The sequence below is a fragment of the Callithrix jacchus genome, chromosome 9 (assembly GCF_049354715.1).
Source record: "Callithrix jacchus isolate 240 chromosome 9, calJac240_pri, whole genome shotgun sequence".
Classification (NCBI taxonomy): domain Eukaryota; kingdom Metazoa; phylum Chordata; class Mammalia; order Primates; family Cebidae; genus Callithrix; species Callithrix jacchus.
In genome coordinates this window covers 21,948,345-21,961,048 of record NC_133510.1, presented here as the reverse complement: position 1 = coordinate 21,961,048, position 12,704 = coordinate 21,948,345, and the positions used below count along the sequence as shown (strand labels likewise).

Genomic DNA, 12,704 nt, shown 5'->3' with positions numbered 1-12,704 from the left:
GGATAAACAATGAAATGAAGGCAGAAATAAAGAAGTTCTTCAAAACCAATGAGAACAAAGACACAACATGCCAGAATCTCTGGGACACATTTAAAGCAGTCTCTAGTGGAAAGTATATAGCAATAAGTGTCCATATGAGGAGATTGGAGAGATCCAAAATTGACACCCTATCGTCAAACTTGAAAGAGCTAGAGGAGCAAGATCAAAAAAACTCAAAACCCAGCAGAAGACAAGAAATAACTAAGATCAGAGCTGAACGGAAGGAGATTGAGACACGAAAACCCCTTCAAAAAATCAATAAATCCAAGAGCTGGTTTTTTGAAACGATCAACAAAATAGACAGACCACTAGCCAGATTGATTAAAAATAAAAGAGAGAACAACCAAATAGATGCAATAAAAAATGATAAAGGGGAAATCACCACAGATTCCACAGAAATTCAAACCATCATCAGAGAATATTACAAACAACTCTAAGCACATAAACTAATAAACCGGCAAGAAATGGATAAATTCCTGGACTCCTGTGTCCTCCCAAGCCTGAACCAGGAGGAAGCTGAAACTATGAATAGACCCATAACAAGGTCTGAAGTCAAGGCAGCAATTAAGAGCCAACCACACAAGAAAAGCCCAGGTCCAGACGGGTTCACAGCCGAATTCTACCAGACACACAAAGAGGAGCTGGTACCATTCTTTCTAAAACTATTCCAAATAATTCAAAAAGAGGGAATCCTTCCCAAATCATTCTATGAGACCAACATCATCCTGATACCAAAACCCGGCAGAGACCCAACAAGAAAAGAAAACTTCAGGCCAATATCCATGATGAACATAGATGCAAAAATCTTCAATAAAATATTGGCAAGCCGATTGCAACAGCAAATCAAAAAACTTATTCATCATGATTAAGTAGGATTCATCCTGGGAATGCAAGGCTGGTTCAACATACGGAAGTCTATAAACGTAATTCACCACATAAACAGAACCAAAAACAAAAACCACATCATTATCTCAATTGATGCAGAGAAGGCATTCGACAAAATTCAGCAGCCCTTTATGCTAAAAATCCTCAATAAACTCGGTATCGAAGGAACGTATCTCAAAGGAATAAAAGCTATTTATGACAAACCAACAGCCAATATCATACTGAATGGGCAAAAACTGGAAGCATTCCCTTTGAAATCTGTGTACTCCCAAGCCTGAACCAGGAGGAAGCTGAAACTATGAATAGACCCTCTTTCACCACTCCTATTCAATATAGTACTGGAAGTTCTAGCCAGAGCAATCAGGCAAGAAAAAGAAATAAAGGGTATTCAAATAGGAAAGGTGGAAGCCAAATTGTCTCTATTTGCAGACGACATGATAGTATACCTAGAAGACCCCATCGCCTCAGCCCAAAAACTCCTGAAACTGATAAGCAACTTCAGCAAAGTCTCAGGATATAAAATCAATGTGCAAAAATCACAAGCATTCGTCTGCACCAATAACAGACTTAAAGAAAGCCAAATCAAGAACGAACTGACATTCACAGTTGCTACAAAAAGAATAAAATACCTTGGAATACAACTCACAAGGAACGTAAGGGACCTCTTCAAAAAGAACTACAAACCACTGCTCAACGAAATCAGAGAGGATACAAACAGATGGAGAAACATTCCATGTTCATGGTTAGGAAGAATTAATATTGTGAAAATGGCTATACTGCCCAAAGTAATTTACAGAATCAATGCTCTCCCCATCAAGCTACCATTGACTTTCTTCACAGAACTGGAAAAAACCACCATGAACTTCATATGGAACCAAAAGAGAGCCTGCATAGCCAAGTCAATTTTAAGCAAAAAGAACACAGCAGGGGGCATCACACTACCAGATTTCAAACTATACTACAAGGCTACAGTAATCAAAACAGCATGGTACTGTTACCAAAACAGAGATATAGACCAATGGAACAAAACCGAGGCACCGGAGGCAACACAATATATCTACAACCATACAATCTTTGATAAACCTGACAAAAACAAGCAATGGGGAAGGATTCCCTGTTTAACAAATGATGTTGGGAAAACTGGCTAGCCATGTGCAGACAGCAGAAACTGGACCCCTTCCTGACACCTTACACTAAAATTAACTCCAGATGGATTAGAGACTTAAACATAAGACCTGGCACCATAAAAACCCTAGAAGGAAATCTAGGCAAAACCATCCAGGACATAGGAGTAGGCAAGGACTTCATGAACAAAACACCAAAAGCATTGGCAACAAAAGCCAAAATAGACAAATGGGACCTAATCAAACTCCACAGCTTCTGCACGGCAAAAGAAACAGTCACTAGAGTGGATCGGCAACCAACAGAATGGGAAAAAATTTTTGCAGTTTACCCATCTGACAAAGGGCTGATTTCCAGAATTTACAAAGAACTCAAACAGATTTACAGGAAAAAAACAAGCCCATTCAAAAGTGGGCAAAGGATATGAACAGACACTTTATGAAAGAAGACATATATGAGGCCACATATGAAAAAATGCTCATCGTCACTGGTCATCAGAGAGATGCAAATCAAAACTACATTGAGATACCATCTCATGCCGGTTAGAATGGCGATCATTAAAAAATCTGGAGACAACAGATGCTGGAGAGGATGTGGAGAAAAAGGAACACTTTTACACTGTTGGTGGGAGTGTAAATGAGTTCATCCATTGTGGAAGACAGTGTGGCGATTCCTCAAGGCCTTAGAAATAGAAATTCCATTTGACCCAGCAATCCCATTACTGGGTATATATCCAAAGGACTATAAATCGTTCTACTATAAGGACACATGTACAAGAATGTTCATTGCAGCACTGTTTACAATAGCAAAGACCTGGAATCAACCCAAATTCCCATTGATAATAGACTGGATTGGAAAAATGTGGCACATATACACCATGGAATATTATGCAGCAATCAGAAATGATGAATTTGTGTCGTTTGTAGGGACATGGGTGAATCTGGAGAACATCATCCTCAGCAAACGGACACAAGAACAGAAAATGAAGCACTGCATATTCTCACTCATAGGCGGGTGATGAAAAATGAGAACACATGGACACAGGGAGGGGAGTACTAAACACTGGGGTCTATTGGGGGGAAAAGGGGAGGGCCAGTGGGAGGGGGAGGTGGGGAGGGATAGCCTGGGGAGAAATGCCAAATGTGGGTGAAGGGGAGAAAGGAAGCAAAGCACACTGCCATGTGTGTACCTACGCAACTGTCTTGCATGCTCTGCTCATGTACCCCAAAACCTAAAATGCAATAAAAAATTAAAAAAAGAAAAAAAGAAAGGAAAGTGAGTATGTGCTTTGGAGACTCTGTGCTTAGTTTCTTGATGTGGTTTAGTATTTAGTCATACATACCAACCTCAGTTATAAAATTCTAAGGATAGAAATGGAGTCTAAAAGATGACAAAACAGAACCATGGCAGAAATAGGGAAAATTTTTCTCTTCTTTCCAAGCCTATGTATTATAATGCTTTGCCGACTTACCAAGGACAGACCAGTAAGCTCTAGGTGAATCTTTTACAAGATTATCTGGTAAAGTTAGCACTACTGGTTGAGATACTGTGGATCCTAGGAAACAGTAAAGTGAAATTATTAATTCAGATCTCTCACTTATTTTCAAAGCCATGATTTTGACTTTGATTATAATTTATCTTCTTGATTAGTAAATCACTTCATGTCTACTTATTGACTTTTTCAACTCTAAAATAATCAGAAAAAAAGGTCAAAGAGATTCCTATAATTATAACTAATCATGTTTACTTAAACTCTTCTCAGTTACAATTTAACATATAATGAAACCTTAACTTTGGTAAGTACATACCAATTTACTTTTGCACATATTATTCAATTGGATTTCCACAAAATTACTTATAGGATGAACAAACCAGATGCTTTTCCCGCCTTGGTATAGAAGAGTATGCTTAGGCCAAAAGAAAATAAATTTGGGACATCACCTAATTATAAGTAATAAAACATTGAATCTGAACCCAGTCCTTTTGAACTGGGTTTAATGTAATTTTCTTACTGGTATTAAAATACTCCACTACCTGAATATGCTCCTTAAGGTGACATAATATTGGAAAATAAAATGAGATCTCTGGCTTCTCTTAACTATAGGAGTCTCTAGTATTTCTCACATTCAAACAAATAAATAAATAGTGGCGAAAGCAAAATATATTAGATAACAGAAATAAATCCTGTTGCAGTCTGCTACTATTTGGAGGGTAATTAATTGTTGCAGTGTTGAAAACAGAAATAGTTTCAGGCAATGGATGTGAAACAAAGCCCCAGACAGGTAATGAACATCAGCAGATGTAGTAATCAGAAAAAAAGACTTATCAGAATTTGGCTCAGAGGTGGGAGGATAACAGAAGGTTCTGGAAATGATATACATTAGGTAGAGAAAATTTTTCCCTGGTTGGGGTCTTTTGACAGAACTTTTAGAATCATAGTTATTATTTTTAATGAGAAAATTAAGGTTTGGATGGGGAGAAATGAAGAGGTGGAGATAAGGGTTAAAGTCAGGATACTGGAATACCTGAACTAGGGAACAGTTGATAAGGAAGAATTCAAAGTTTAAAATTTGCTTTGGCTGGTGGAATTATTAAATTTTATTACTTGACAGTAATTTAATCTTTCCCAGTAGCCATGTTCTGAGAAGATAAATAATAAAACCCTTCATTCTAAAACAAAGACATTTCATTCAATGTTTCATTCAATGTTGCCATGTCAGCAAAACTATGTAAAGGTATCTACTTGCCATTTGTACAAATAAGTGAGCCCTGTGTCACCTCCTTTTCAATACCTTCAGGCTAATTGTTGGAAGAAGAAAAGAAAGTCATAATTAATTTCCTATATCAACAATATTCTGAATATTCAGCATATTCATAAATTAATAATGCCTAAATAGAACAAATCACCTTCAAAACTTATTCCAGAGAGTGAATCTATGAATTATTAAGCCCAAGTTAATACAGAAATGAACCATTTGATTTTGCATGCTATACAATAAGCTGTGTTACCAAAATGAAAGTCAAGGATTTTCATAAAGATCCTTCAGGATCCAAAGTTCTGTCACTCTGTTTCAAGAATACTGTACAGTTGACTTAAAATATTCTTTGCATAAGTGGATGAAATGTCTGTCTCTGGCCTTCTTTTCTAAATATTTGATTGAAATACTGTGTTTTATCTTCGTATAAGTGGTTCACTCCTATTTCCACGGGCTCTGAAAGCTATACTTCACACTTCTTAATGGAGATAAACCTTTGAAATACAGACTGTTTTCCTCAAGGCCCATAAGTTTTACTCTGAGGCCATACCTCTACCAGCAAGGGTTTGATCAGTGTATCCCGCCAGCCCATGTCTGGAGCTGTGGATGACCCATTCCTGCAGCCACTATTTTGGAGGGTTTCAGCAGTGACAGTGAGGTTGACTGTACCTTAAGTGGCAGAAAATGTAAACGGAAGTTATTTGAATGAAGATACAAGGAGGCGAAATTATTTTGAACTCTATGTTGAGGTAAATTGTTAAAATAATTGAAATTTGACGGGGAAGAGAATAAAATATGACATGGAAAATAAGAACTCTTAAAGTCAAGACTTGACTTCAACTCCCCACCCCTGTCCCCAGGCATATTGGTCTTGGGCTATGAAAGAGTACTGTCATAAGGAATGAAAGAATAGATAAGCAATGGTAGTAAGTAATGGGTAAATTGCTTACATAGAGAAATAGTCCGACATGAGCTCTTAGGGGGATTTACAAAAGGCTGTAAAAACATATAATAACTGCAAATCTTACCCAGTATTTGGGGGGTAACCAGCCAAGTAAAGGATTTTTTCTCACTGCCACATATACAAATATTTTCATGCTCAGTTGAGAGAAGTCTGGCTTCATAAACACTAGATGCTCTCAGTACAGTGTTTACCTGTGAGGGCCAGATAAGGGAAGAGAGAGAAAAAGGATTTAATCTTTTCCATATATAAACATAGCATAGTCATGCCTGTCTGAGAAGTTAGAAAGGAAGTTCCCTACCATTCATATTTTCTGCTATGAAAAGAATGGTTTCCAAACCATGGGGAGACCTTCAAAGTCTTCATAGTTATAGTTTGACTTTGGCACTTAGTGACTAATTACTTTGAAAAACCAGTACTTCGGTCTTATATAATAATGCATTACTTTGTAGAACTACAGCAGAATAAGCAGATGTTTTGGCCAATTTGGGTTGACCAAGTTATCATAAGCTCTTCGGAGCCTGTTTACTTTCTCTTTTCTGTAAATTGAGGTCATTGTCATCTATAGCTCACAGTTGTGTGTGCTACAGCAAATAACAGATACAAAGCATCTGGAAGAATGCATCACAACTCAGGCTTACAAACAAAAACTTTACTAACAAGGAAGCAAAAATAAACTTTCCTGAATATGAAAAAATGTATTTTATTTTTTTCCGAAAAAATAGCTTCCTGATAAACTGAATAGTTTGGACTGCTTGATTTTTAAAAATAAACTGTATCACTTAAAGTAAAATATGTTGATTAGGTCTATTACTTGGCACTTTGGATGTGTCATTTTGTTACTACTCTCTACTCATGTTCACCAAATAATTGGATATCAACAAAAGGTTGGGTTTGTGGATCATATTATATTGAAAATAATTGAAAGAGATGAGCTAATGCAACAATTAAAGGCCATATTATTATTACAGATCTAGTTGAAATTTGTTATTTAGGTAAAAGTTAAAGAGAAGGGGAACAAACGTGAATGCCTATTATTTGCAGTGTATTGTGTAAGGCTCATGATTTACATTACCTCATTCAATTTTCATAAGGACCCAGCCAAATATGTATTATTAACACCATTTTACACCTGATACACTGAGGCTGATGGAGGGTAGTACCTTGTTCAAAGCAACGGAACTAGACAGTCTAAAAAGCAAGATACGAACCTAGGTATAAATGTTTGTGCGTTTTCTGTTGTGAAATTGCTGGTTTTTTTTTTACACAGCTATTGGCCAGCTCTCAAGGGCCTATGAAACTCCTAAGCTGTCATGTATCCTTAAGTATCCCAAAGATACTTAAAATCTAATTTGCTAATCTAATTTGATAATATCCAGCTTAATTATTCACATGTTCTTCTGCTTCAAAAGGGCCTTATACATAAAATTATTGAATACGTTGAAGAATCAAGAGTTCTAGGGATCTTATCACCCAATCATTTCCACCGACCCTCCCCTCACACACAATAATGAAAACTAACTTACACCACAGAGCTTGTCTTAAGTTCTTTTACATTCAGCCAGCCACCTAGATATAAGAATTTATACTTCTAAACCACACATTGAGTGTGGTTGGCAGCGCTTACCAACATTTTTTAAAAACTTAGGAAGGAAAGACAAGTTCTTATCAGGTTTTGATCATCAGACAACCAATATTTGAAGATAATTTACATAGGGAAGAACTTGCTATTATAAGAAGAGCTGGTACCTGAATACATCTGTTCAGGTAGTTGAAGACATTGGCCTTCAGAGTAAATGCTTCTCCTCGAATCACCGAATAGGGCACAGTGAGGTCCACAAAGAAGGGCTGAAAAGCTGTCATGGAGACAGTTGGTGAGAGGCCAAATCCAGCTCTGTCATTCATGCAGAATCCGCTGGCTTTCCATTGTGTAATGGTATCTGGAACAGTAAGTTTAAGGTTGGCTGCACCTGTGGAGCTAATAAAGGAGATAGCACACAGATTGAGAGAAGCTGTCCCCATATCACACATGTGTAATTAGATCATGTCACTTCTTGGACCTTTATATATCTTCCTTTGACTGTTCAACAGTTTGCTAAACTACAAGAATCAAGTTCTCTTTTCTTTATCCCAGTCTTCCTGTTTAGCTCTATATCATGCCTTATCTGTAAAGAAGCTAAACTGTAAGCTTTTGTGTCCAGTGTGTTAGCTTTCCTTCCCTTTGAGTCATCTTTGACTCTACTGTTTCTTCATTTTGAGATCTCATCTTTTAATTCTGTTTTAAATTTTATGATATTATGTCTTTTCTTATAATACCTGAAAAATTATAAACTGTTTAAATACTTGACATAGGCATTAATCTTTTACTTTCTTATAAAACACTGAGAAAGATACTTTCATCTCTGTGTATTTCTGTCTTTCATTATCAGTAGACACTGTGAGTGGTCTTTAACACCAAAATATTTGGCAATGTTTGAGTGAGCGGGAGACATAAACAAATGACTCAGTTAATGTACTCAGAATACCTAAATTAGCAATTTGTTTTACTTTAGTTGACTTGTAAGTAATTATCACATTTATTTAACTTTACTGATAAGTATAGAAACATGAGCCATATAATACAGTTTTTAAGTTTAGAGTGTGCACGTTAGCCTTTACTTGAAATTTTTATGGCACCTACTTAGAAATTACTTTTTTCCAACCTCCTTTTCTCCTGTTCTTCCTCCTCTTCATTGTTTCCTTTTTCTTCCTCTTTTAGATTTTCTTTTCTCCCCTTTCTTTCTCCCTTACCTCCATATGTGTTTGTTGAGTATTATGTTCATCGTGTCATACAACAATAACAAATATCAGTCTGTTTTGAGTCTCCCGTACAACATTTCTTCCAAGAACATCCAAGTTTTTATAAAACATAAGGGATATAAGGTCAGGAGTTCAAGACCAGCCTGGCCAATATGGTAAAACCCCTCTCTACTAAATACACAAAAGTTAGCTGGGCATTGGTGTCATGTGCCTGTAGTCCCAGCTACTCAGGAGGCAGAGGCAAGAGAATCACTTGAACCAGGGAGGCAAAGGTTGCAGTTAGCCGAGATTGTGTCACTGCACTCCAGCCTGGGCAACAGACTGAGACTCTGTCTCAAAATAATAATAATAATAAAGAAGTGACAAAAATAAGAAAAAGAAGGAAAAAATAAAAAGAGAAAGTGAAAGGATAAAAAAAAGAAGTTACAATCCTATCATGGGTCCTGTGGAACTTTTGACACACTCTTAGTTTTCAGTCTTTTGGGCACATTTATTTTCATAAGGCTGGCAAATACAACTATTATCTTTTACTCAGATAAAAAAAAATTAAATGACAAAAAAATGCAGTTAAAAATACTCACTCAGTTGTAATAAGATTCCAAACCCAAGTTTCAGGAAATGATATTCTCAGGGTTTCACCATAAAATTCCTTCCCAATCTTTGAATCCTCTATACAAATATAAAGAAATAGCTATAAGAATGTTATCATCACAGAAAATAAATATTTACACTAATGGAAATGCTAATTAGCATGATGTGATCATTTCACAATACATAAATGTATTAAAACATCACATTATACCTTATAAATATATACAGTTATTATCTATTAATTAAAAATATAATAAAACTTTAAAAATAAAAAAGTGAAATTTTATCTGGAGGAATGCAAAGCAAAATAAAAAATAATTAGCTATTTCATATCTAAAAGTCAAATTTAACTTCTTAACAAATGAAGTTATGTTTTGAGGGCAAGATTTAATAATAGTAGGCATCATTTATTGAATTATTGCTATTTCTCAGTCATGATTGAAAATGTTTTTTAATATATAAACTCATTCAATCTTCATAATGATCTTTGAAAAAGCTTTAGAAGTCCATTTAGATGTCTTATGTTTGGTGAATACATGAATATTTCACAAATGTTTATTAAAAATTAAGATATTATAAATTATTCATCCCTGAAATAATCTGAGATATTTTGTCATATTGTACCTAAAAATACATTATACAAGTAATATGAAAATACACTATCCTATACAATAATTAAAAGATTAAAAATAAAATCAACTTTCCCTTGACCTCTACCACCAATTCCCACTTCATCTTAATATCTTAATAATATAATGCTCATTTTAATTTATTTTTCTTATTACTCAGTTGCCCATTTAGCTCCAATGTAAATTCCTTGGGTTACTGTTTGTGTACCACCTTTCATAGTCTTTAAAAGTATAAATCTTGCTTAGAGGTCTATAAGGCTTCACTGTGAGAACTTATTGAGTAGGAGATTGCACAGGTAAACTTTAAATTGCAACGGCCTTATGATTCTTTATTCCCAGATTTGGCTGTGGGCCTGCAGCTATTCCACAGTTCCAGACCCCATCATGTGTAGAAATATAATGGTATATTTCTGGTCTCTATCACAATTTGGGTTGCACAGTTTTAGCACTTAATATTGGCCTATTGGACTTGCTCAGGATTACTGCAAATCAGTGCTAGCTAGAGCTATTAGTTATTTGCTGGTTTTAGGAATAACCTTGTATACAGACTGTGTTGTATACAATCTGTGTTGATTTCTTTTTCCTAATTTTCACCCAACTTTATATTTATGAATAAACAAACATATGTATATTATACATATTACATATAATATATTTAAAATATATATCATAGTATACAAAATATATTATAATATTTTATGTATAAATATATAATACCTATAATTTATAAATATTTAAATATTATCTTCTCCCCTCTTCCTGAGGCATTCCTCCTCTTCATTTTCTAGCACTCAAATGTATTTTGTATTTATCCTGGATCTGTATGCGTTTTTCATCAATATGTAATTTTGCTTATTGAGTTTCTTTTAAACTCATATAAATGATCTTATAATTTAGCCATTACTATGTTTCTTACTTTTCCCACTTAAAACTTCATTGTCAAAATTTACTTACGTTATTTCTTAGTACTTCCCAATATTCCATAGCCTGTATTCACCACATATTACTTTATCCATCTTTTAGTCATAGTCACCTAGCTGATCTTCCTTACATGCTAGCACAACCAGCAATGCACCAAATATTACACAGTGTGCATGTCCTAGTATACTTGAGTTGTAGGCCTTAGTGTTTATGCCAAGAAGTTTAATTGCTGTGTTAAAAGGTATATGCCTAATAAATGCTATGAGACCCCACACAATGTCTGTACCACCTTATAATCCCATTAGTAGTACACATAGTGCTCCCATTTGCCTTGCTTGAATAACAATTACCATTTGATTTTTCTTTCTTTTCATCATTGGCATATGTGTTAACTGGTTTCTTGATGTTCATTTAAATTTTTTCTGATTATTAGTGAAGTTAAATATTTCTCCATACAGTTCTTATCTATTTGGTTCCCCTTCTTTATATCATATCTTTATATTTTTTGCCTATTTTTAAATATTACCAGGCTTTCTTGAACAGTCTTTAATCAGTTTCTGATTGAAGGTCACCTCGTCATACAGGTTTTCTCTATCTTATTTAAAATAGCATCCTGATGTTCTGCTCTTTTCCTTTATCTTGTTTTATTTTCTTCACAGTAGTTCTTTGAGAGGTAGTATCTCATGAGAGAGAAACATAGACTTTGGGATCAGAAAGCCTGGATTATAATCTCATCTCTGTTATTTAGCATCTGTTACATTGGATAAGTTACTTAACCTGCCTAAGCTCCATTTTTCTTATTGATAAATTGCAGATAATAGCTTCTAATCTATAGACTGTGAAGAATAAATGGGTTAACACTTGTACAATGCTTAGAACATTGCTTGGCATGTAGTGACAATTCAGTAAAGATTAAATATTGGAGCACTTATTACCATCTGAAATTATGTCATTGATATAGTTTGAATATTTATTCCCTCAAATCTCATGTTGAAATGTAATTCCCAGTGTTGGAGGTGGGCCTAACAGGAAGTGTTTGGGTCATGGGGGCGGATCCTTCATCACTTGGTGCTCTTCATGTAATAGTGAGTGACTTGTGAGATCTGATTGTTTAAAAGTGTGTGACACCTCTCCTCTTCTTGCTCCCATACTGGCCATGTGAGACACTTGCTTCCCCTCATCCTTCATGACTAAATTTTCTGAGGCCTCCCCAGAAACTGAGCAGATGCCAGCACCATGTTGCTTATACAGCCTGCAGAACTGTGAGCCAATTCAATTATTTTCTTTTTCTTTTCTTTTTTCTTTCTTTCTTTTTTTTTGAAATGGAGTTTCCTCTTGTTGCCCAGTCTGGAGTGCAATGGCACGATCTTGGCTCACTGCAACCTCTGCCTCCTCGGTTCAAGTGATTCTCCTGCCTCAGCCTCCCCAGTATCTTGGATTACAGGTGGGTGCCACCACATCAGGCTAACTTTTTGCATTTTTAATAGACATGGGGTTTCACCATGTTAGCCAGGCTGGTGTCAAACTCCTGACCTGAGGTGATCTGCCTGCCTCAGCCTCCCAAAGTCCTGGGATTACCAGCATGAACTACTGCACCTGCTCCTATTTTCTTTACAAATTACCCAGCCTCAGGTATTTCTTTATAGCAACACAAGAAATATACAAATGACAATATGCAGTCATTGGTATATTGTCTGCATCCCAAATTCAGTGTAAACTTCATGAGTATTACCTGCATTAGTCTCACTGTATTTCTAACATCTGATATGACAGACACATTAAATGAACTAAAAGATGAAGCAAAAGAAAATAATTACCTCCCCTCTTTTCCAAATTGGTTTAAAAGCATTAAGAGATCATAACCTGCCACCTGCCCTTCATATTATACTGCCACTTACCTAAGGAAACGTGATCAGCATAGTCAGGATGGTTGGAATCCTTGCACAATACTGGCTTTCGGAGGTGAGAGTTGGTAAAAACCTTTAATCCCATTGCCTTTCA

The 12,704-nt window shown here is 35.6% G+C and overlaps 1 protein-coding gene across 4 annotated transcripts in view; it reads right to left on the bottom strand.

Annotated features, from left to right (window-relative positions):
• LOC100391974 (ovostatin) overlaps positions 1–12,704 on the bottom strand; it is a 118,398-nt gene that overhangs the window by 18,781 nt on the left and 86,913 nt on the right. For all 4 annotated transcript variants that reach the window (XM_035255601.3, XM_017975926.4, XM_035255602.3 and 1 more), the window contains 7 exons: positions 12,602–12,698; positions 9,144–9,231; positions 7,513–7,741; positions 5,831–5,957; positions 5,353–5,471; positions 4,794–4,845; positions 3,518–3,601 (listed from right to left, as the gene is read on the bottom strand). In XM_035255601.3, the coding sequence (XP_035111492.2) occupies positions 3,518–3,601; positions 4,794–4,845; positions 5,353–5,471; positions 5,831–5,957; positions 7,513–7,741; positions 9,144–9,231; positions 12,602–12,698 (796 nt within the window). The remainder of the gene's footprint in view (positions 1–3,517; positions 3,602–4,793; positions 4,846–5,352; positions 5,472–5,830; positions 5,958–7,512; positions 7,742–9,143; positions 9,232–12,601; positions 12,699–12,704) is intronic.